The sequence below is a fragment of the Neopsephotus bourkii genome, unplaced genomic scaffold, assembly GCF_033783945.1.
Source record: "Neopsephotus bourkii isolate Nb327-2 ecotype Australia unplaced genomic scaffold, CSIRO-AGI_Nbou_v1 NB_1638, whole genome shotgun sequence".
NCBI lineage: Eukaryota > Metazoa > Chordata > Aves > Psittaciformes > Psittacidae > Neopsephotus > Neopsephotus bourkii.
In genome coordinates, this window is record NW_026902113.1 from 6,482,245 (window position 1) to 6,509,295 (window position 27,051).

Here is a 27,051-nt window from a genome sequence, read left to right on the forward strand (position 1 = left end):
ATGTAAGCACTGATAAACAAGCACAAAGGAAATCAATTTCATCATAACCACTGTTAGGTCCTTTACTGAGCAACAACATGATAATACTCTCACCCCTAATGGTCCCCGTTATCCTAACCTGAAGGGCAGCATTTTGCACCACTTTGGCACAGCAGAAAGACAGCCTCAGGCCAGAGCATGTATCACCACCAGCCATTCTCACTGAAGCAAAGAACAGCTTTCAGGGAACAGCTGCGCTTCAGGCTATGGAATTACAGGAGACAATGAAGTGAGAACTTCCTTGAACACATACTTTAGAGGACGGCAAACCACACAACTCAAAAAGCAGACTACAGAGCAATGGAGTAGCAAATGCTGCTGGAAATGCTACCACCTTCCCAGACAGACCTTCCAAGATGTTACCTGGAATTCTCCAGCACTGTGCATCAGCCCAACAGCACAGTTTGGCTTCACTATGAAGGAGGTCTGAGCCCAGCGCATTTTCTGTAGAACAGAACTGGATGCTGATAAATTTCAGAGCTGGAGAGGGAACACAGCAGCACACCAAGGCACGCTCTCATCTCCACAAATCCTGACCAGCAATAAGCTAAGGAAGATCAGACTGAGCAGGTGTGACTTGGTTCATGTGCCTGATTTGCCTCACTCTCCCCATGTTCTGCAGCTTGTTCACTGTTTGCCAAAAAAATCAGTGCAATCCACTCACATTTTTAATCTAATCTTCCCTCAGTTTTTAATGCAATGTAATGAGGCCATCAGGCTCTGTCAGCCACGTTCACACTGCAATCTGAAGCACACACACACACACAAAGGAATAATGGGGAAGGAGAAAGAAAGGATTTTATCACTCCACCGAGACAAGGAGTCGTTATTTAGCCAGTCAAAGGAACACTTGTATCTCCAGGGAGCCTTGGCCATCGGCTCTTCCTTCACAGGAAGGAAACAAAAGTTGAGGACAGGAAAATTCTGAGGCGCCTGGGAAACCTGCCAAGCACCGGGGCTCCCACACAGCTCCTGCGCTGCGGCAGTCTGAGACAAGGACAAACAAGGCTCACTTCCCAACAGCTACATGATCAAGGCAAAACATCAGCAGGACAGAACAACCTCTTCTGAGTCAGAAAATACCGATCGAGTGGTTTTTCTGTTATTACTACTTTTCTGATAATGAGTTTTAACCATGTTAAGTGTGAAATGAGAGACCTTGTCATTTCTAGATTCTGTGAGTAAATTCTTGTGGCTTAGTTCTGTAGCCTGGTGTATATTACACTTTATTGGGGGACAATTTTTATATTAACTGTGATTTCCCTACAAATAGAAAACAACAGTGATCTCAGTTAAGGGCAAGATAGAACCACAGAACAAAGCATGAATCAGTTTTCCCACCTCCTCAGCCCTCCCCAGTATCAAACAGGTAACGGTCTGAGTTAGGGAACACTTAAAACTGATCACAGGTCACAAGCTAGGCCAAGGGAAGGGCGCAGCAGCAGCGCTGAGGGAGCCGACCGCTGGCACTGCCGACAAGCCACAGCAACTGAGACAAGGGGAAAACCGATGTCAACTGCTACCCAGTGGGGGACCTATAGAACTGCAGGCCCTGCAAAGGTGATGGATGGACTACTGGAAACCATTTCCAGAACAAGAAAGAACAGAAGGTAACTGGGAGCAGTCACCATGGATTTACAAAGGAAAGGGGTCATTTCCAAACCCTAAAGAATACTAACCTGACAGCCTCTGTGACGAGGTGACCAGTTCAGTGGCTATGAGTGTCACCAGAAGTCAGGGGAATAAAACTCCTTAATGCCATGTAGCATTAAGAAGCAGGAACTTCTTTATTGCAGCACTGAGTGCTAGGTGGGATTTCCACAAATCAAGCACACCCCATGCCAATTTCATCGTTACATTTATACACAAAAATTACAAGGTAGTACACTCCCAGTTACAATGACAGGTTAGTGATTTGCACATAACTGTAGCATCTGCTGTGTCATTTTGACATTATTCTGTCTTCTGTTATTATGTTTGCGCAGAGGAAGGGCCTTCACCTGGACAAGGGTCTTTTGTGGGTGTGGTTTTTAGCATTATAATAAGAGTATAATGAGCATAGTTCATCTACAGGACATCCTAATCTTATTTTGCTGCCAAGTTGGCTGGCTAGATATCTACCTTGCCAGGTTGTCAAATAACTCATCCTATATACAATAGACCCTAGGTGCTTTGGTTGCAGTCTAGAGAGTAAAGACTAAGGCTAACATGTTACAGAGAATAGAGATCTCAAGCAACACAGTCATATTTCAAGCAGCACAGCAACCCATGCTAGCAAAAAGGCTAACTTCTTAAAGATGTTCCCATAGCTGTTTCTCAAGCAAACACATAATACGCACAGATTCAGTAAAACTTAACCTGCGACAGGAGGAGAGCAGTGCATATTGTCTACCTTGACTTCGGGGTGGTTTTTGACACAGTCTGACACAGCATCTTCATTGACTAGCAGATAAAGTACAGGCCCAGTAAGTGGACAGTGAGGTAGGCCTGAAGACTGGCTGAACAGCCAGGCCCAGAACATTGTGATCAAAGACATGAAGTGCAGTTGAAGGCCAGTAAGTAGTAGAGTACCCCAGGAATCAGTAGAGAGGCCTGTCCTTTTCACCGTCTTCATTTAGGACCTGGATCATGGGACAGTGTACCCTCAGCAACTTTGCAGATGACACCAAACTGGAAGGAATGGCTGATGTGCTAGAGAGCCATGTCACCATTCACGGGACCTTGACAGGCTCGAGATACGGGCCAACAGAACCTCATGAAGTTCATCAACAGGAAATACCAAATCCTGCACCTGGAGAGGAACATCCCAAGGCACCAGGACAGGCTGGTGCCAAGCCGCTCGAAAGCAGCTTGGCAGATAAGGACCTGGGTGGGGGTCCTGGTAAACACCAAGTCCAGAAACCACCATGAGCAAAGACTGTGACCTGGCCACAACGAAGGCCCATAGCATCCTGTACTGTATTACAAAGCAAGTTGACAGCATACGGAAAGAGATGATCCTTCCCCTCTGTTCAGCATTGGTGAGACATCTGGAGTGTTTTGTATTGGCCTGCCAGTACAAGAGACATGGACACAGTGAATTGAGTTCAGTGAATGGAAGACAACTGAGAGACTGGAACATCTTCCATATTCTAAAAAGGCTGAAAGAGCTGCAATTGTTCAGCCTAGAAAAGGAGGGCCAGAAGTCTTACAAATATTTATAAACTTCTAATTAGAGGGTATAAAGATGACAGTCTCCCCAGTTGTGCCCAGAGACAGGACCAGAGGCAACAGGCACATAGCTGGGACAGCTGACTCCAACTGACCAAAGTGATACTCCAGGCCATATGGTGTCATGCTTAGCAATAAAAGATGGGGGAAGAAGAATGAAGGGACCTTTGGAGTGATGGCATTTGTCTTCCCAAGTAATGGTTTCATGTGACAGAGCTCTGCTTTCCTGGAGATGCCTGCCAATGGGAAGTGGTCAATGAATTCCTGGTTTTGCTTTGCTTGCGTGACTGCCTTTTGCTTTACCTGTTAAACTGTTTTTATCTCAACCCAAGAGTTTTCTCCCTTTTACCCTTCTGATTCTCTCACCCATCCCACCAGGGATGAGTAAGCAAGCAACTGTGTGGTGCTGAGCTGCTGGCTGGTGTTAAACCATGGCAGCGACCAAGCGCTGGTACAAGTTGCCCAGAGAGGTTGTGGAGTCTTCATTCCTTGGAAACCAAACCCAAATGGACACAGTTCAGGGCAACCTGCTCTACCTGACACCTTGCTTTGAGCAGAGGGCTGATTATACAGTCTTCATAGCACCCTTCCAACCTCAGTCATTCTGGGATTCTGTGAAAGGCATCCCCATTTTCAGCTGCAAAGGTGAGATGCAAGTTAGCACTGCACGGCCCAGGGGAGTGGCTATCTCCAACAGCAAGGGTAACTACCAGTCTGCCTAGCAAACAGTGCATTAACTGAGGTGGCCTGAAGAGTAGGGAGGGGAGCAGAGCTCTGACTCTCCATCTGAAGGCATAGCAGGAAGAGAGTAACAGTGTGAAGAGTGTAATAGGATTCTGCCTGTCTTGGGTAGAAATTTTAGAACTATTTCAGTTTTGGGAATCAAACACCACATGGGCAATTTTTCAGTATTAGTTATAACTCACAGTATATTCTGAGATGTGTTAATGCAGAAAGATTTCTTCCCATGCTTTTTACAGAATGACAAAGGACCCCATTGTGTTTATACTTCCCATGCAACCCTCTGAAATTTTACTGCTTGCTTCCCACACTTTTTAACAGCTGACTTGAAAATCAGTAGAAGGACCCCTCTCATTAGCAATACATAAACTAGCAATTAATGATACAGACTGCTACTATAGAATCACAGAATCGTTTGGTTTGGAAGGGACCTCTGAAGATTCTCTGCCATGGCCACGCACATTTTTCACATGTCATTAATAAATACCTCAATAAAGCTTTTTCCTTATATACCTGATTCTCTATTTACTTAGTTATTTAACCCAACTACAGCGACAGCTCTGAATACATTTAACTAGGCCAAACACACACACAGAACTAACCCAACTGCCTCTAGCTGCATCAGTAGAACTTGCACATCTCAGATGAATCCCACCATTTTAAATTGTTTTTACTTTAGAAAAGCAACTGATATTTTAGAATTTCAGAACTATGGAAATACAGAATCAAGTTACTCTTTAAAAGCTTCACATCTGTCAGTCTCACAGAGATGCTTTTAGCACCCAGGGTGGGTGATACTACCTACTTGTACTGTATGTATGAGTATGTAGTACTGTATGTACTACCTACTACTGTATGTACCTACTCGTACATACAGAAACAGAACTCTATCTCAGGCTTTACAGAGTACATGGACACAGCCTTCCATACCAAAGCCTACTGGCTTAATCCCAAAGACTGCTCAGAATCAGAAACTACAATGCTGATCATACAAACTGGATGCTGAATGCAATGCATCAATAATATCCAACAGGTCAGCCACAGCATCATATTAATGTGGCACTATGGGCTTCAGATGTAAGAAACATGATGGCTAATCAGATTTTGAGCTGTCTGTGTACGTATATTTCAAGTCCTTTAAAAACATGCTAATGTGTAACAGGAATTACGTAAAGAATTACACTATCTGAAAGCAAGTATTACTTGAAGTGTAAAAGCAGAATTACTGTACATCATATCACAAATATGAACATAAAAAGAGGGTTCATAATTTCAGTACTTGATGAATAAAACCAAATACTCTAATACATACCTTGTACAAAACTTCGTTTAGATTTCCTGCTGTATGTGTAATATAGCAGAAGGATTCTGCACGAGCCAGTCTTCATCCGCATTTTAAGATTTTAACAGTAACCTAAAAAATAAAGACAGTAAATAACTGACACTTCAAACTATATATATATATATAAATATAGAAGCTTCTCTTTTCAAATACCCATAACACAGGGAAATGAAACTTCACATTACCAGAAAAAAAAACATTTATTCTCTACACATTCTTAGCTCTCGGTACTACAACAGATTTCTCAAAAGATTTCACATTTAATTTTTACTACCTCGCAGGTAAAAAGCAGCTGTTCCAAGAACATTCACTAGTTCCTAGGTTTTCATACTTCTGCTTGGAGTAGATTAAGTGCCAAAGAGCACAAAGTTATTCAGCTTTCAACTGTTTCTAAAACATATCAAACACAACACTGTCTTCTAGGACTGTCAGTGCATGTTGGCCACAGCGACCTTTAATCCTTCTCACATTATTGCCATTACAATAATTACAACACAGTTATTGATGAACCTTGACAACTAACTGCTCTCACTGTAACTGTACTGAGGGCATGGAAGCACGAACAGTCTCCTCCCTGTTGTGCAGGCTGCTGTGTACAAATGCAACTTAAAAGGGCAAAGCTATATATGAAAATAATACAACTGAACTGGAGTAAAATGTTGTCCTACTTTAGAACATCACAGAACAGAGCTGCACAGAAGTCTCATTACATTTTAATACTGAATGCATTAGGAACTGATGCAAAACTTTAAGATTTTGTAATTTTAAAAGTTACTGAATAAATTTGCTTGCATTTGCAGTAAGTGCAGTTGGAAGAACAAACAGCAAGTCAGAGTATAATTTTATTCCTATTACATTTATTAATTCACACATTACTGTAATTATATTCAAAAAGGCCCAAATAATAACTGTTAATAAGGGTTATCCATCTTGAACTGTATGTCTTTTTCTAGAGTCTACATGAATAGTAATTATCCAAAGTGTCTGAAAATCAAATAGCTCCATGCCCCAGCCATTCAGGCTTCAAAACAGCTCTCACCCATATACACACATTCCTTCCCCCCTCGCCCAATTTGTATCACATCACCTCTTCTCCAAAAGTACCTCTGATTTAAAATAGCATGGCAGTACTGCAATGTTCAAGAGGTTTAACACCATCCATTACTCAGTCTAGGGAATCAGACACAGAAACATGTTGCAGAGCCAAGGAGCCTTAAAAAAATGGCTCTAGAGAGGAAGGCTGCCTGGAAAGCACCCGATTACAGCAGTGGAAGGGGATTAAGAATTCTGTATGTTCTCAGATACACTTCTTTAAGAAGACTTCTTAAAATAATTTATCAACATCTTGAGGTCCTGTTTGATGATCAGAAAGCTGAGCATACCCTGTAAAGTATTTGTTACAGAAGAATTACTTTTGAAAGCCACACACAGGTTGCACCTTTCAGGCTAGCTCTGCTCCAGGAACAGGCCCAAAAAACAACTCAAGAGTGACATACATGCAAATTACAACACAGAACCACAGACATTTACAATAAAGATAACATTTACCTTATCAGATACAGCTGGAAAAAGGCTGAGGCTAGCAGCTCACAGTAAATATTTCAAAGTTGGCACAGTTTTAATGTCTGAGTCCTATTAAAAGTGCTGTTAATTCATCAATTCCCTCATATGCTCCCTTTTCATCCCACATTCCCTTTCCCCCATTGTGCAGCTTCCAACAGATCTGATTTTGAAAGTTCTCTATCCATAACAGACATTCCACAAGACGGATACTTTATTCCTAAAGCACATATGAAGAGCACAGCCCTCTTAACTCTTTATAACTAGAGCTGTAATTTTTCAAGTGCTAGTATATAAATAATTTAGCAGGTGAAATGAAGTCACAGCCATAGTGATGCCTGTCAGCTGTGGGAACCAGGCTGGAGTTGTCATCTGGACAAATATCCATTTCCTGGGGCATCACCTCCACATGGGGCAACTAATTCAGCTATTGAGAAGTATGTACCCATGTTAAAGGGAGGCTACAATTACAAACTGCTCACCTGTCAGTATTTTAGCATTATAAAAAAAATAATTAAAAGACCTTAGCAATTAGGCTTTCCTTCTCCCTCCCACCCCCCCCATCTAAAACCAGTAAGGCTAAAACCTCCAAAGGCCCAACGCAGTCCTGTTTCCATTTACCTTCTTTCTTGGCCAGCCAGGTTTACTGAAGAGAAAGCAGTGAGCCATAATCCTGGCAACCGGTAGATACTAATGACATAACTGTAGCCAAATAAATCTACCATGCCTTTGAAGACAATCTCTAAAACCAGCCAGTAACAACTTCTCCAGGGTTCTCTCTCCACAAGAAATTAAGATCTTTCCAACCTCTTGAACCTATATAAACCCTACTGTATACGATTAATTACTTTGTTAGACCTGAACGTATACTAGCAGCTCGTGCTGAAAAAGGGGATTCCCAAGAGTGAGCAGGAACACAGCGAACAGTTCTTTTCAAAGTAACACAGAATCACAGAATCCAAAGGGTTGGAAGGGACCTCAAAATGATAAAGCTTTTCTTTAAATTAAAGCTCAAAGTGGGTATGGTGCCAAGAAAAATTAATCTGAAATATTCTAAAAGGCAAACAGCATGATAAACATGTCTATTCAGAGATGAACACATGCATCATGCACAAGCTGAGTGATACTGTGCATATACTGAGCCATTACCAAGGAAAACTGGAAAAAAAAAACCAAACAGCTCTTCAACCTATCTCAAGTAACACATACTCAGCTTTAACAGAGTACTCTCTACTTACCGTCTTTTCAATGAGGAACTGCTATGTGACAAGCTCAAAGTTGCCACAGAAAGGACACAGACTTTTGTGTACCCCTGTATCTTAAGCAAGGTCTGAATTTGAAGACCCTGAAATTGGTATTTCATAAATTTAATCAAAATTGCTTATTTACAAGTTATGTTCCCAGATGTAAGACCGTGCATTAATACAAAATGAGGACCTATTTCTGGGGGTAAAAAAAAAAAGATTTCCTACCACTTCAAAGCAGTTTGGATTTGATCAGAAGGGAGTGAAGTCTTTAACTTCTTAACATCACTGAGGATTCTACTCCACAGTATAAAGTGTTATATTTTCATAATATATATGTATTTTTGCAAAGTTTGTGAGCTGTAAGGCTGCAAAGTCATTAAAATAATCCTATATGAAACAGCAACTCAATCCCATACTTTTGAATATAGCCCTCTCCCCTACCTTGCTCACTAACAGTCCCATGTTGAGCAGCCTGCAACACCAGAACAGCTGGTTAATCAGTGATTTTCCTAATTATCCATTCTACATCTGCTGTCTTTAATGCAGCAGCAATGTCTTCAGATGTTCACATTTCTATTAATTTTGTTCATGCCAACCAGCTTGGAAAAATATCTGAGTTAACAGTATTATTTTCTCAGCACTCGTATGTCCTGTTACACAAGTGTGAAGTTCTTGAACCTTCTATAATAGAAAAACTAAATAGTACAAAACCATTGAAGCAGCAAGGGACTAACCTTTAACCCTCACATCTTTCATCTAGAACTGACAATGTATAGGTGTGACTTCACCAATTAACAAAGAAAACTTAAGAAACCTGATAGATGAAAAGCATACGAAACTGCTCTACCACTCAGCAGTGGAAGTTACAGAAGTCAGTTAAAATTTCATGAGCTTGATTTGTCAGATTCTAGAAATTGGGTGAATTCACCTACCACAGAAACGTATGGCTTGTTTATGTACTGAGTTTGAAACAGATTTAGAGAATCTGCTGATTTACAGCAGATATGGTTAAACCAGGACAGCTAGCAAAGAGTTATGCAGTAGCAGTACTGCTCTAGTGCTTTAAGGAAAGCCAAGACACCAGACGTCATTGCACTGCACGCTGTGCAAACAAGTTTACAACTGTGCAATCTGAGAGAACTACAAAGAAAATTTTAGACACAATTAAATAGGCATAGTTTCATCAATAGCCTCTTAGTCTGATTTCAACATATTTTTAAAATTGTTTTTAAGTAGCAAAAATGTGTTTAGGCAAAGCCCAAGAGTTTTACGAGATTTTAGTTTTAAGACTACAGAATATCAGCATAAAGTTTCTATTATAGAAAAACACATATATAGCTGACGAGTAATGACCTAACTAGTTTGAGGATATTATAGATCTTCTAAAAACTAGGGGGGAAAATCTACTTTCAAGGGAAACTTCCCTGGATTATGCATAATCCAAACTTTGTCCAATTGAAAAAACAAACCAACATTCCTAAGGAATTGCGAAACTAAAACACTGTGCATTTACTTCTAAGGTGTTACCAATGCTGCTTTACCCAACTTTACACAATGCTCCCCATTCCCTCCTGGTAGGATTCCTTACCTGTTATTTTTGAAGCAGATGCCAAGTTAGGCCAGTGTCCTAACCTCCTCTTCCAAAATCATGACAGCTGAATTGATTATCTTTGTGGGACTAAAATCTCTGAAGCCATAAGACTGTGCTGGGGGAAAGGGCAGGGCAAGCTGTGGTCACATGGTCCTTATAAAGAGCAACAACTCAAGATTCACTCAAAGAGCTTTCATCTTTGAAGTGCTTCATTTGAAAATGTAAAATTTAACAGCACTAAGCAATAGATACATCTATGTTGAAATGAAACCGAGTAAGGAAGCATTCAAATACCTAAGCATATCACAGAACTTTAATGTGAACTCATACGCAGTTCAATAAAGTTAAAGCTTTATTTACGTAACAGAACAATAGAAGGGTTAATATTGGAAGGGGCCTCTAGAGATCACCTGGTCCAACTCCCTGCTCAAGCAGGGCCACTCATAGCTGATGCCCAGGATCACCCAGGACCATGTCCAGCCAGCTTCTGGTATCTACAAGGATGGAGACTCCACAATGTCCCTGGCCAATCTGAGCCAGTGGTTGGTCACCCTCATATTAAAAACTTGTTTCCTGATGTTCAGACAGAGACTCCTGTGCTTCAGTTTGACCATTGCCTCTGGTCCTCTTAAAAGATTCAGTCATTCATTGTGCAGTCCAGCAATTTCCTTCCTGTACTAACTCTGCTAGGTGACAATTTTTAGCTCTGATTACTTCATGACAAAACTAATACCAAGTTCTAACCTTCCACTATAACAAAGCCATATTTGTTGGAAAAAAAAATAATCTTAGATTATTAGATTTGAAACACACAGAAAATTGAAGCTATTTCAGCATAAAACCAACAGAACAGCATGAATAAACTGCAGGGTATCCTGCAAATGCTATCACACATCAGTCCACTAACATACTTACCTGTTTAACAAAAAAACAACCACCAAAACATAAAGCCATGTTCAATAAAGGTACCATTTTTCATGAAAACTTGTGATTTATAGAGATGAAGGCATTTACAGATGTTTCAGTATGACATAACTAGCCCTGGCAGCAAACCAAGCATGCACTTGCCCAGTCTAAGCAGGTTACTATTCAGACCTGGGCTAGAAGTTATGCATAATGCCACCAAGAAACTTGTGAGAATTTTTAAGGCAGAATACGTGGTGAGCTGAACTGCACAAAACCAAAGAGCACAGGTTCTCTACTTGCTACTGTTGTACAAACTTCATTGCCTGGCAAGCTGGGATTCAAACATTGCTTTTTTGTCCTTTCCTTGATCAACTGGACATATTGTTGATACTGCACCAAGATTTATCTCAACTTCCCTGTACCATTTTACATTCCTTATTTTACAGAAAGTGGCTACTACCTGCAAGATAAACCTGTTATTCCTACCTGAAGTGAAACAGCTAAGTAAATATCAAGCATTTAAAAAAGCATTAAGCCTCAGCTCTTATACCTGCACAGCTAAGGAAGCACCTGCCAACATGTAATGAAGAGGACAAAAAAGCACAATATTAGGAATAATTTCAAGTTTGAATAACAGATTTAACTATCAGGCATCTCAGTGTGTGTTAGGAATACTACTAAAATTAACTCTTCCACCACCTACCCCCTCTTCAAATGTGACACTCCACTTGACTACAACTTTCTTCACTTGAGAACAAAGTACAAAGGCCTAATGATGAAACCATGTTTGCACAGGACTAAACCAAGACCACATGGCATGAAAGAGTGAACTTCCTTTTGTTATCATCTTACATACAATTACTTGGCATCACGTTCAAGACTAAAGTATTTAAAATCAAAGTGACTGGCTGTTGGCACTATTTTTTGCATTTAACTCAGATTTCAAAATATAAGGTCATACTAAAATTCTCACATTAAAAATATGCATTTAAAAATAAGTTATCAAATTATGTCATGGCTGTTGGCACTATTTTTTGCATTTAATTCAGATTTCAAAATATAAGGTCATACTACAATTCTCACATTAAAAATATGCATTTAAAAATAAGTTATCAAAATTATGTTGTGTCCAATTTGTAAATATCAACACATTAATAAGAAAACAGTTATGAACACAAAGTTGTTATTTATGTTACCTGTTTGTGGCTTTTGATGTACACAAGGAAAAACCACTCACTCTTAACACACTATAAATATTATTTGCTATACTTTGAAAAAGAAACTCTGTATAAGCAAGCAGCAGCTTCTCCAAAGAAGTCCACGTTTCAAAACAAAGTTCTGTATAGTGACTGATGTATCAATTTCTTTGCAAGGTTAAGAGAACAGTTACATGTTACCAGATTCTTTCACTACTTTTTACAGATCATTTTAAAAAGAGCTCAGTCTGCTCTCCTATTCTGCTCAACCTTGTTCTTGCCTTCTCTTCAATTCCATCTTACAACTTTCTACCAACTTACTTTCACAGAGTTCTGCAAAATTTGCATCTGATCATCATCTGATTGCTGAGTATGCTCTGACAGGGTATATTTATGCATGAATTTTGAGTGATTCTATTTTACACCATGTGCAAACTAAAATAAATGCAGATATCCAAGTAGCTTAAAGATGAACCTCAGCACATTGAGGTAAAACCAGGTCTTTCCTTCTTTATTACAAAATGAGGGAATCAGACTGAAATAATCATCCAACATTCACTTTCCATAACAAATCCTGAATTATCAAAGGAATCTGGGTGTAACCAGTTTGTATTTTTTTTTTTTAAAACTTGTTTATACTATTTCTTAAGCCTTTGCTCAGATCAATACCTGGCTGAGAATACCACATCTGTAATTCAGGAAAATTAATGTTTGGGAGTGCACTGCAATAACAGAAAAGGAGTAAACTAAGACCACTGTACCTGGCAAGAGCAAATGCTGATTTAAGTGCTCTATGACCAGACCACCCTCAAACCCCAACTGCAGCAGCTACCACTGTGCAACTGAAATTAGGTGAGGAGAAGAGATGAAGACTTTGAAAAGCACCTTTGTAGCCATAAAGGAACTTGATTAACTGAGGCAGGTAAAGCAACTGCCAGAATAACCAAAGGCACTATAATATTCCAAGTCCTGGGAAGGCTGACAGTCCTGGACCTGTACATGTACCTTATCAGCAGACAAGCAACCTCAGACACCAAGTGTTCAACTACTGAGATCTATCTCACAATCAACCACTCAGATCTATGTCACAATCAAGGCAAAGATGTCATTTTCCTGCAATTAGTGCAGAACCATGTTTTTGCCAGCAATTACATTTACCCAGGAGCTCTTGAATCCTGGCAGAAGGCCTCTACTGGAAGCCTTTACTGGCACACTATGTTATACATATTTGAGCTGCAGTTCTTTCCCAGCACAACTTGACTCATATACTTAGCCTTTCCCTGCATGTCATTTAATGTCCCACCTCTGTTCCTTTCAGGTTATGGAGACAAAAAAAAAAAATTAGAAAATATAGGTAATTCCCCAATAACATTACTCTTCTCCTGATCTTAATGAAACACAGGCTTTTAGACTTCTTTTGCCTACTAAAGCATGTATTATTTGCATGTTTACATTAAAATTCATTTATAGCAGAACTCTGAAAGAACATTTAAGAATTTTAGATGATTTTTTATCTAGGTAAGTTTATCAAGTCATACTGGAGGGTTTTAATCCTATGGCAGCCTCCAGATTTTTAGAAGAGACTGAAAGATGAGGTCGAACCACATCTTCATTCTTTCCCACATTACTACCTCCCCTATCTGTAAATACATGAAAAGTACTCATCCACTTTTACTTTTCCGTATTAGTATTTCTACACACCTGAGTCACGGAAAGGTACCCGTCTATTATTTTAAGTTGTTGTGTATTCTGTCAATTACTGTAAACTAATTTATACAAATTTTAGTATTAAATTAATCCAGACCGATGTTTTCTTTCTTCCCCTCAGGAAGAGCCATAAATCTTTTCAGCAACACATCAGGTTAAGAATATATACGTGATATTCATGTACCATCAAAACACATATGGAGAGGTATGCAATGACTTGCCAAATTATATGAAGAACTGGTTTTTGTTTTTACTGTTCCTGGGCATATGATCATTTCCTTTAACCTACTTCCATCATGCTTAGTATTACAACCCCCAGATAAAGCTGCATCTTCCACATCATCAGGAAACGTTTAAGAAAACCTGGAATACAGAACAGGAAACAAAGACCTAAATGGGATAAGGATACCCAGGAGCAGGCTAGAAAGAGTCTTCAAAGATGAATGATCTGATCCAATCCTATATTCAGTATGTCTTACTCACATAACTTCTGAAGCTTTGCAGAAGCTTGCAGAATTGTCACCATAATGCTAACAAATTTAGGGTTGGGTCACAATGCCCTCAATATGAAACCAGTGAAAGGTTTAGAGTTCAAATACTTCATAAATATGTAACACCTCTAGTAAAATAAAGCTTTCCCACCTTCTTTCAAAGATATACCATTCAGCTTCCTTGAGAGTGAGCAGTTTCAAAGATACGAGATTTTTTTTTAACAGTTTTGATTTTTTTACATCAATATGAAGATTCTACATTACCAGTTTTCCTACCTGAGGCCTCAAGAATTAAGCAGCATGGAATAATCAAACCCTTACCATCCCCCCCCAAAATCCAGATGAAGACCATCAAACCCTTAGTACTTCTGTCACTACTACAGCAATAAAGCAGAAGTGTAAATGTAGTATTACGATTCTAGGCATAGTTTTAAAATCCATATTTTCCAAAACTATCAGACACTTAGGAAATTCAGGACTGTGGTTATCTGGAAGAAGAAAAAGATACATGAAATAATTCATTTCCAACATAGTAAGAATAATGCTAAAGCTCAGCTTTTATACAGCTAGGCTTAAAGGCACAATGTATTCAGTCTTCAGTAACTACCATCATTCAAATTATCCTATTTCTGATGATTCTTTAATACACACCAATAACCACAGTAAAGTACATCTGCCTAACCTAACCAACTCTAAGATGCCAACAGTGAATTGAAATTTGTAACTGGGTAAAATAAGACAACATTTCTTGTTAAGTGTTCATAGCAATGTTTTGCACAGTAGCCCCAGTTTAAAAAGATGCATGCCCAGTAACATAATGCAGCTCAGAAGAGCATGATTTGCATTTCCCTCCACCCCTCCCACACATCCCCCCACACCACCCTCCTGTGGTCTGGCTTTCAATACTCTATAATTTTTAAAGCTTCACTTCAAAAATGATGAAACTCAAACTATTTTTTTCTTAATGTTTAATACAACTTGGGGAGTTACAATACTATTCAGAGCAAACATCAAGTCATTTGTGATTAATTTACTGTCTTGTACACATACTTGTGATTAAAACCAGATTATCCATGGAAACTGAACTATTTTTTTATCTTTACCATTAATACTGAAGTGGGCCATAAGCCGGTAAAAAAATCTCAAAGTAATCATACACGAAAGTATATAAAGTGATTTTATTCTCCTGAGCCAGCTGTCATTTTGGAAGCTGTAAGAGGTATCTCGGACTTATGTTGACTTTCCTAAGAAGTACGTCTTCATAACTTGCTACTTTTCCCCCCATTTGTAATCGAAAAAGCATAGATTGCACTAGACATGCAGAGTGAACACAAAACAGAAAGCAAGCTCAGCAACTAACACCCCCCCCCCACCCCCCCCCAGTTTACACAATACCAAACAAATGCTCTAGTACCCCCTTCTACAGACATTCACATTCAGCAGTGTGAATAAAATATGAAACTGTACACAGCTACGATGCAAGAATGACGTGGAACATGCATGAAGTGGTATTACAAAAACTATACAAAGTATAACATGGGAATGATAAACCAGCACATACATCAAAATGGGTATAAAAGCACAACCATCCCAACTGCCAAGGTGACATGTTTTCATTTTTAAACCAGTAATTCAACAAGACAATTATTTCATACATTTCCTTTCAAAAATCTGAACATTCAGGTCTTGAAATGTAGTAGTTACATTCTTCACAAACTAAGGCAGAAACTTCATTCGCATTATTTGGCACAGCTCTGGTCCTGAAAATGTCAGATGTGAAACTGCTACTGATAAAATGCTGGAATTTGTAGAAGCACAACATTCCACACTAAAACAAAACTGCAGATGAACTACTGTTTATTAATTTTTTTCCTTCTGTGCCTTCTGGAAAAGGCTTTTGACATGAAGATGATTAAAACTGGAGCTGCAGCTTACCTTTCATATGCTCTGTCCCTTAAAAGTGGAGCATAATATATGGAACAACGCAGTGCTACTGTATCAAAGAATGAGAAAGTTAGCACATTAAAAGACAGTATTTTCCATCTTGTAATTGTGGTACATGTTTTTTTCCAAGAAAAAGTATACTTGAACATGCTTCTCTAAAGCAACTGCGTATATCATCTGTCCTGGAGAAATCGTGAAGAACACTATTTTCCGTATTTTACTGGCTTGCATGCAACCTTCTCGGCAACTGCAGAAAGTGAAGAGACAGATCAAGCTCACATGTAACTTGGCTCAACATTTTAGTGTGTGGGGTTTTCTTCATTACTTCAAATAATTGTTCCCTTGGGTCATCACTAAGAATGTAAAACATAACTCTGCTCTTCAGACATCTTAAAGCCCTCAGCACAGTTCTTCTCTATTTGTTCTAAATTATGTATTTCTAAGAAGTATTGAAAAGTCATCCAAACTCACTTCATGAGAAAATACGTGCAACTACACTCTACATGGCATGTAGAGTCAGCCCAAAATAACCTAAATCCACACAGCCAAGAAAAGTCTTGCTGTACTGCCCACTCCTTGGTGTTCTTTCCTTCCACAATGAAATGAGCCGAATAGAGCATAATTTTCACTGGGATTTTTTTACCCTGCTCACTGCATGGGCACAGAGATGCAAGGGTTGCACAAAGCAGGCAGGAAGCACGACCAAGCAGCAATGAGGGCAAAGAGCTATGCCTGTCCGCAGGAATGCATGTACTGATTATTTTACAAAAAAAGGTTTCAACTTTTCCATTTAACATACATTAAATAACGCGTAAGCAACTGGAAAGACCACCTCCTGCAAGCAGTTCACAGCTGCATTCTACAGTACTATGACAGCTGATTTATGCAGGTTTCTTTCCTGCAATTTTCACTAAATATGTAAAACTTAGTAAAAGCACTGCAAAATAAATCATTTTACAGCAAATGAATGGTAAACCCCTTTTTTTTTTTAAGAAACATTAAAACGCCACAAACACTAAAAGCAAACAGCTGCAAAGAAAGTCACAATAAATCATCGTGGGGTTTACATCTTTTTAGATTTATTACATTTCCTCTTCCAAATTGCTTACATATTTGTGGTTACCTACCCTGCTTAAGTATATGTGGTTATTTAATGAAGGAAAATCCATTTTGCTTGGCAGAGGTTGGCAATGGGGGGGGTCCATTTAGGGAGGAGTGTTTTGTTGGTTAGTTGTTTTTTGGTTTGTTGGGTTTTTTTTGCGAGGTTTTTTGTTTTGTGTTGGCTTTTTTCCCCAAATAGTCACTGAAAATAAATTTTTTCTCGCTTTCACATAAATAAATACAGCAAAATTAAGGGAAAAACCTAATGAAAATACCTTAAGCCTATCACACAATTACTAAACAATTTCTGTTTGGTGCTTCTCTGGCTATGAGATGTAAATGCAAGACTGGATTGTCTCAGATTTGATGAACAGCTAACAATGTTAAAATCTGTTGCTTTGTACTTATGACAACATGAGGTGTGTATGTTGCATACAGCTACTGTATTCAGTCACAAAAATCAAGTTCTACAGAATGATTTCACACCACCACCATAGAAGAAACATCCAACTACAGTGACCCCACCTTACAACCCAGGAAAACTAAAATATTTTTAGAATATTACTTCATTTCAGTTTTTTTTGTCCTTGGCCATCTGCACCCCACTAAACTCAACGTTTAAAACACCCAAGACATTCATGTAACTGGTACTTCTGTATTTTCCATTAAAAATTAGTTAATGGTTTTCATGTATAACAAGCTTTATTTTTGTGAAGCTACTGGAGATAGAAAAGTAAGCCATTTTTATTACTTTTTTCCCCCTCCCCATCTTTTTTCCATTTACATACAAGACCCTTCACACTTATTCTTAAGGTTCTACACAATTTTTTTTACTGAGAAATTCAAGGCAATAACATTATCTTTATTCTCACTGCGCTTCTTTCAAGTCAAGCACTTCACGTCCCGCATACAGTTAGCATGTAATTCAATCCAATTATACAGCTAGGCGTTACTCTACAGAAATTAAGACATAAAAGCACACTAGTAAAACTGGAAACAACACAAGCTCTAGACAAACCATTCACCAAAAAAAATAGAAAAACCTTATCAACAAGTGTATGCAGTAACACAGTTAAGTTCCTTTTGAATCTCATACCTCATTATGAGCATTTTGTCCTCTATTTGGGGGAATCCATAGAAATCAAGTTAGTTCTTACCCACACTTACATACTCACATAAAGATGCGTTTTTTTTCTTTTAATGTGATGTGGGTATAAAATAATCACTATATGAAAGCATTTTTTAAATGATTTTACTGGTAAGTATACTATGCTTATTTGTGAACTCCAAGCTTTTCTGAATTGTTCCTTCAAATTAGGAAGGAATGGTTGCTGTTCTAAGATGCTCTTCTGAAGAAACCTTGTTGCTTTTAGAAGACAGACTGAGGTCATTAATATGACTATGTCCAAGTTTCAGTTTAAGGAAGTTCGAGATGGAAAAGACCTATTAAATCTATCCCACTGAAAATGAACACAGTAAGGGTTTGTTTCCACACATTTTAAATAACCTGAAGTATTGTTTTAATGAAAATTTAATATTCAGTTTATCTATGCTACAACCTACATTTTGAAAACAGGTAATTTTTATAAACTCCCCTATTTCATGGATTACCATAAAAAACCTGAAATACCAAGTGCTATGAATTTCAAAATATTTTAACTGGGAAAACCCCAAAACACCACATTTCTTCATAACAGCAAAATGCCAAACTGGAGAGACCACCTACTAAGACTAAATATATTCTACAGTATATCCCAAAGGGCAACAAAACACCAGTGAATGGGAAAAATCATACCTGACATCAGGTACTGAAAATTTTAGTCACTCCTCCTCACATTTCATTAATTTTTAAGGAAGCAAATTTTGGGGGGATAATTCCCCATACACAAGAGATGCTGGATGCAGGCTCCATAAAGTCACCTATGAACAAACACCACTTCAAGCCTCACGAATGGAATTGAGAATCCCTTCACAACTGCAGTCCAACGTAAACTGACTCCACCACTTGCTACAGAGCATTCCCTGCTGTTCTAATAGTGCAGTTACAGTTTATTTTGACTTGTCACTGGGAAAGAAAAAGTCAAAATCTGACCTTTTATGCAAGAACTTGTAAATTAAGTTTGCAAAAAACTTAGCTCCTACAACATGCTTAAGTAAACTGAGCTTCATGCCAAGGAGCACACCACTCGTTCGTTGAACATCTCACTTCAAAGAATATTCTCCCTTCAAATGTAATAGTAATGCTTTGCTATATTTAAGTGTTAAAACTGCGTTTCACATGAAAATCAAGCAGTTTAGATTGAAATTTCAGGAGTGATGTAAAAATCTCTATCAGTTCAACCAAAAGTCACATTCAAAAGTAAGTGCATTGTAGTTGGCAATGTCACATCCTTTCCAAGCTTACTTGTTTTCCCACAGCATGTAGCAGAAAGTCAGAACTCTGTTGTCCTTTTTAGTCAAAGTGACCACAGTTAAGAACTTCAGTATATTTGTACACAGAAAAAATGCTGAACTGACTGGCCAGATGAGGAACAAGAAATATTGATCACTTCCAGCACACGGGCAGTACCTTCAAGGAAAAATGCTGCCTGATTGCATCTAGATACCATTTTTAAGAAACAAACTGGGATCGTTCCTTTCTTAACCAAATTATATGTTTATCGCATAGCTAGAGTCAGTTACTGCCAATTATGGCAAAACGAAAGTCACTGCCTTTATAGTTGAGCTGTATACAATCAATATTGCCAGGCAGCCCTAAGGAAGCTTTTATTAAGAGCAGAATTTGTCAGCCTGTAACCAGCTACAAAAGGCATTCTGCAGTGAATCTTGAAAGTGCACCCAAATTCAGTATTTCAGTATTTATTCTTTAGGACTTATAAGCTTGGTTAATGGATATTTAAAGAGACTAGGTGATTTTCTGCAATAAGGAAAGCAAACAAACCCACTGCTACTATGCAGCAGAGCCGAGTTCTACAGGGTAGCTCACAACTATGGAATGAAAATCACAAATATTAATTAAGCTCTACAGTAACTTTCAAATACAGACATACTAGCAAAAAATGCAACATGTACTTAAAATAGCGCAAGGCTGGCAAGGCAAGAATGAACCGCTTCTTGAAGGTTTGGTATGTCTAATATACTTCTGAAGCATACTGACATATTACAAGAATGAGGGTGTACATACCTAAACAAATATGTAAGAGTTAGCCAAAAGGCCCGAATGCCACAGCCTTTTCCTTTGAAAAGCTGAAGAAACATCTTGAATCTAGTTGAAAGTTATGTTTCAAACATTTTCCCCTTACAGCTTGACAGTTTAGAACTACCCACTCCTGTACTTTCTCAACTCCCTCAAAAAGAGCAGAAAATTTGAGACAATAGTAATCTAATATTTAAACACCTTACTAGACACCAATGTAAACTACATTTTCAAGTGAATGCAGTATGCCAAAGCAGAGACCTTATGCAGTTGCTATATACAAACACTAGTTTACATCTAAGGGAGGAAGACAATTTTCCCAATTACAGAGTTTTCGGAAAAATGTGTTAAGTTGCAGGGTTGGAGTTATTTTGGAAGAACAAGTGCTGTAACATGGCATATATATCAAAGAGAGAAAAGAGTATTTCAGCCTTCAAACCTTACTCACTACTGCATTACAAACTATAAAGTGTGGCATCTCAAGTCAAGCAAAAAAGGGCAGCATTAAAGACAGGCTAGAACAAAAATGCTTAGCAGTTACAGGTGTCACAAGTGAGGACTTACACAGTTTATAACTCCTGAACCATATGAAAACAATCAAACCTGTATAACACTGGCAATTTAAATAACTACTTCCAAAATGCCAGCAATGCCACAGTTTTACTGTCACCCATTTGCTCACAATTCAATTCACCAGGATCACCACTGCAATATTCACTAAGCAGTAACACACATATGCTCTCTGCTGCTTGCATCCCATGATTTGAGCTATGTACATACCATTTCAATGTAACTAGGGCACCAGGTTATCTCAGATCAGTTTTAAACAGTTTAGTGTCACAATTCATGCAGATGAATTTAAGTAATTTCTATTTCTGAGTGAACATGAGTGAACTGATAAAAACAGAACACTAATCTCACAACTACCGCGCACAGGAAAAAAAAAAGGCAGTAATAACCAAAAATATCCCTACTGTCTTGCCAGTACAGGAATAGAACCAATAGGTCTTTTCCATCATCTTCCATGATTTACAAAATCTGAATCATAACAAGCTTCTTGACAGCCTCATCAGCTTTATCTTAAAACTCAACCAGCAAATCTAGCCTGAGACATATTGGCAATGGGAATTTTTCAGATTCATCATTCTGTAAAATATCAAGAATACTCATGTGCAATCCTTTTAAATGCATATTACTCTACTATAAGTAAACAATTATTTTAACTGGACAACACATACTTGCCTCCTAATTAAAATAGTTAATCATTGGTAACACTTATTTCTATTCAAACCACATTGGTGGAAACATACCTATAATGATGCATTACACAGTGAAAGGCTTTAAACCAGCTTGCACAAATGTCTCCTTCTTTGCAATGGCAATCAACAATCAGTAGAACACACAGATGTCACAACATTTTTTCTTCTGTAGAACTATGGTTTAGGTAAACTCATTCATACTGTTATGAATAAAATATACATACGTACAGATTCCTTTTCCGAAGTGTTCCCACCCCAAGTTATTCTAGTAATGTGGGTTAACAGATATACTCCATTGATAAGCTTCTTGTGACTAAGTTTGCAAAGGGAGACTGAGATGCAAGGACACAGTACCCTTAAAAACACTTCATATAAAATCTGATGCTCTTCAAACAAATGCATTTGTGTTATAAATTGCTCATGGTATGTACTGCAACATGCAGTTTAGCTAAACAGATTCACTAATTAACAAAAGAACTTTGATACATAGTAGAAACTACCTAAGAATGAAAATGATGCCACTTATAATTAAGCGTAAAATTATTCTCACCCAGTATTAGTAATAACATTCCCAAAATCCTTTCATTTTTATATTTTATTGCAATCAGATAACTGCACAGTTTACACATAGTCACACATTGTATTTTGCTAACAAACACATTGCCTTACATAATGATCCGCATCATTTCTGCTCTATACTACAAAGCCTATGACTGAATACAAAAAAAGTTTTACAAAAGAAACTGTTGGGGTTTTCTTAAAGACTACAATAACAATAAAACCGTTTCCAGATAACAGCTAAATCTGTAAAGGCATATCACTGTATAGTTTTACTGGAATTCTAAACAGTAAGGAATGAAGTAAGTTTTAGTATCTGCGACGCTTGTTAGGTCCTTCAAAGTTGCCCCCTGGGTTTCCTCTACCAAAGCCACCAGGTCCACCACTCACGGCACCTACACCACTCATTGGCGGCTGAGGAGTTTCAGAGCCCGTTCTACTAACCAGAGGTGAACCCATCTGTGATGGACCTCCTTGAGGGAATCTCTCATTATGCTAATACAAGTCCATTTGGAACCATGCCAAATGTGAGTTACAACAAAAACCACAAGTGATGTTGTCATGAAGTTCAGCAGACAGTCCAGCAGAATCAGGATCACACATAAAGGGAAGAAAGGAGCAATTCAATTAGTTATTATGGAAAAAGAACTGGAAATTAAGAGTGCTTATGTTACGCTCCAAATTTGTAAAGTCAATTAAAAAGTTAAAAACTTAAGACCAACTCTGGTGTCAAATGTAACTTCATCCTTTCAAGCATATCTGAAGCAACACATATTCTCTATGTAATAAGAGACAGCAAACAGTAACTGTATACCTGAGCCCTGTTCTGCCTTTCATACAAACCACAACACTTCCGCTTGAATACATCAGACACGGAAACATTGTCAAACTACAAAAACAAAACAAAACAAAAATCACCCCACTCAGCTTTTGTATTTATTTTTTGTATTTCTAGAGACTGCATGTTTATTCTTTCAATATTAATATATGCATATATACCCAGACACCTGTGGGTATTTCCAGCCATACTAGCCATCGTTTTCTATGCCACTTTAGGAATCTTCAGTTAGACTTTTAAAACACAGTCCAAATAAACTGGCACAACTAGTGACAAAATCCATAACTGGACTATGCTTAGTTTTCAAAAAAAATGATATGTATCTAAAGCTTAATGTGAGGTATCAATACAAGATGAAAATCCAGTTAATGTTCAACATTTAGTTCCCTTTGATCTGTGCCTAATACCAATAAATGTATATGTGCTTACACACATGTATTTGGCTATAGCAATTGAGAGCTAAACCAGAAAACATGCATCTGAGCACTTACAGTTCAGTATTTATGAAAGTATTTAAAAACAGAACCCCACATGATAAAATTCAAAACACTAACCCAACAAAGAAACCATTAAAGGCACTGATATACGGTACAATCACATCTTGAAATAATTCATCATTCACCTGGTTGAAGACCGTTATGCTTTCAGAAGAAATTCCTTTTGTACAGAGATCTACCTTAACCACCCAGGTATTCAGAGTTCAACACAAATATTCAACACTAGCACTTGATATGCCTGAATCAGAGAAGAATTCTTCTGAAAGTCTAACTCCAGTAACAGATCTCAACAGTTCTAGAGTCTGCTAATTCATATATATATATAAAATTTTAAAACAGCGTTATATCTATATAAAAACAAATGCAACTTAAATCATGCTTGTGTACATGTGCAATGTTTGAAAGTTGACTTTGAATACTAAAAATGTTAACTTCAACAGCTGCATAAATATCTACTACAGCCACAGGTACCTTAAAACCTGTAGCACTGGTTAAAAATTATTTAAAATGTTATCTTTAACTCATGCCAGCTTGTTAGTGATGGAGCTGAACTTCAGCAAATAGGAGCTTATGACATACTCCTAATAATTTTTACCATTTGACTTGTGGACAAAATGTCAAGTCCTCTTTCCACCAAAGACCCCTCTCGCCAGACGTTTACCTACTGTTTACCTACAACAAAAAGGGGGGGTGCAGGAGGAAGAGCTATTCTTCAAATGTTATTTTCAAAGACTATGTTTCAAAAGACTGCAGTGGAACAAAACCAAGATTGCTCCAACCTTCCCCTAAAAGACTTCTGAAGAACATAAAATTGAAATTAAAAAAAATTATAAACTGTATTTCTGCTCTATAAAGCATATTCTCCATTTCCCTCAGTGGAAACTGAAGTTAAACTCTTACAGGGCTTACTTAGTAGACAGCCCTTAAGGAATCTTTAGTGTCTTGCCAACAACAGCAAAAAGACCTTTTGGCCGTGCCTTTCATTAGGGGCCTGCTCCTCAAATTAAAGATGTCCAAAAGTCCAAACTGAAAACAACTGAAAACAAACAAAAATTCCACCCAAACAACCCAAAACACAATCCCCCAAACAAAAACAAAATCCCACAAAACAAACAAACAAAACCCAACACAAACCAAGTATCTTATTTGTCCTTCAGTAGCATGCAGAAGAAAATGGTATTAAAAAAATTTAAACATGCACTTTTGAGTTGTCAGTATATTCCCTACATTTCCATACCTGGAATGACTTTATGTAGAAAAACAACAGTTTGAGATAGATACCATGATTTAAGATAACGTTTCTTTTCCTTATACCTCTTTTCCCATGCCTGTATAGTCACAAGACAATGTTCCAGGAGACCAGTGCACAGTGGTCTCCAGAAAAAGCATTTCTGAAAACAGTATTTTGTGAAAAGTATCCCCCTTCCCCTCCCCCCTGCTCTACTGGTACAACTAATAAAATGAGCTCGCTTATGATGTGAAGTGAGATCTTCTCCTTCAACTGGTAAAGATCAGGCTTGTTATGTGTAACAATACATATTTTTTATTTGCTTAATCAAAACCTAATTTTCCTGTAAGGAACAAAGAGCTTTGTCCAAACTTCATTATACAGATTACTCAACTGCAGACAGGTACTGCTGAAAAGGCATATATAAAAAATATATGCTACAAAATGCTTGTGTTCCAATAAAACTATAAGGCGACTGCTGTTTATACTCATTTATATCACACCACCACTAGAACATCCCAGTATCTATTTACAGAATAATACTGAAAAATGTGTAAAAAACAGATTAAAAATTATACTGTTGTTTCTCTACATTAAGACATTACAGCTAGGAAAAGTGCTGGCTATGAGAACAGAGCAAAAATGGCTAGTGGTTTAACTGCATCCCAATGGCATACCTGCTGTTAATAAAAAAATACCAGATGTATACAAGACATTCCCTATCACTCTTGGCTACTGGGCAATACTGGATTTCCTCTACTGATATGACAGTTATCCCTAACAGCTGCTGGCACACTTATTTTCTAAGTGGCATAATTACTGTCATAATCTCATGCTTTCAACGGTGTTAGAAAGGAAATTCAAAACCCACTAAAGCTGCTTTAAGAAATTAAACAGTTTACACAAAGATATCTTCACACTACACAGCTTCTGACATTGAACTGCTCATCGAAAAACTCAACAAGCTAATACACTGAATTTAGTTTCACAGAAACAGCCAATGCCTAAATTTACATATTACTCTGATATGTTGTTCCTTCTTCATTTCACAGAAATGAGTGTTCTTAACAGGTCATAGGTAAAATTCTCCCATGTGTGCTATACATTCTAATCTCAATTTAAAGTCTAGTTACTGATCAAGGAATTCACCTTGCTCCTAAGTAGGATTTTCATAGTAATATCAAATAAAGATTTCCTTTTCTGTTCTAGTCATTTACATGAACAAGTTTTATCAAGTGCTTTTAACAGTTTCAAAATATGTAACGTGCTTACTCAGTGTGAAAATATCTCTGGTAACAAAAATTGGCCATGAGACATGACAGCTATTCAAAGTAATTAAATTTGTGATACGTTACCACTGTTCCATTATCTGGCATCATTGGTGTTCCCATATTTGCAGCTCCTTCTGGTCCCATGGAAGGACCAGGACCCATTGCAGGGCCAGGTAAAGTTCCTCTGTTGTTCATATTCATACCCATCATTGGAGGAGGGCCTTGGTTACCAGCAGGTGCTGGGCTAAACGCATCTATGCAAAACAATCTATACTTAGAGCTGTCCTATCTGAATTTTACAATAATAAACAATTTACAATATTTAAAAAGCCAAATGTACAAGACTTCCAATACTTGAAGTAATACAAAAAAAATTCTTTGAGACTGTACATTTATTTCAATCATCTGCTTTTAAACAGATTTTTGTTAATCTCTGGTATCTTGCATTGCACAATCTGCCTCACGTATTTGAGAATCCTGAACTTTAGAGCTAAACATAGCTGTACGGTTTCTGTGCAGGAACTGAAGTGTTCATATAGCATATATACGCACCACAAGCAAAAATACCAAATGATTTTGCAGTAACTGGCAGCTGTATAAGGCAATTTGGCTCTTTAGGGTATTATGGTAACTGTATATATATTACATTAGTCTAAGGTCTAAAAGCAACACTAGAGATGGTACTCAACATCAGTCTCCTCCAAAATTCTGATTCACAGTAAGAGACAGAAAAAAAAGCTTAAAAACATCTTCTGAGGAGACCATTTATATGATAACACATGCTAGGAAACGCCATTCTTGCCAGTACCCATTATCAAACTCAACAGGTTTGTAAAATTGCCTTCACAGCATTTTGTCATGTTAAAAAAAGGAAAAAAAGTCTGATTATATACATTGTTTACATCTGCTTAAAGATGTAAGAAATACAAACAACTTCAGGACCCGTGCTGATGCACTGTTGTTTCCCCCTGCCCCCAACAACAATCCACCCTTCTCAGCACCGAAAGCTTTTGTGCATCCAAAATTTGAGAATGGAAAATGACAAGCCTCCGAAACCAGCCTACATTTTAAGTCATGACAACATACAAAAATAACAAGAAATGTGACATGTTGCTAGTCTAATAAACTT

The 27,051-nt window shown here is 37.9% G+C and overlaps 1 protein-coding gene across 7 annotated transcripts in view; it reads right to left on the bottom strand.

Annotated features, from left to right (window-relative positions):
* Positions 1-4,595: 4,595 nt before the first annotated feature.
* PSPC1 (paraspeckle component 1) overlaps positions 4,596-27,051 on the bottom strand; it is a 53,157-nt gene continuing 30,701 nt past the window's right edge. Inside the window, exons 7-9 of one of the 7 annotated variants that reach the window (XR_009728621.1) lie at positions 9,728-10,355; positions 4,852-5,404; positions 4,596-4,791 (exon numbers count right to left, since the gene is read on the bottom strand). Coding sequence is in view for 2 of the 7 variants with exons in the window: in XM_061374396.1 (XP_061230380.1) it covers positions 22,398-22,583; positions 26,007-26,176 (356 nt within the window). In the remaining 5 variants the exon portion in view is untranslated. Of the gene's footprint in view, positions 4,792-4,851; positions 5,405-9,727; positions 10,356-15,404; positions 16,222-22,110; positions 22,584-26,006; positions 26,177-27,051 lie in introns of those variants that run through there. The other 6 variants (XR_009728619.1, XR_009728617.1, XR_009728620.1 and 3 more) reach the window with 6 other exon arrangements.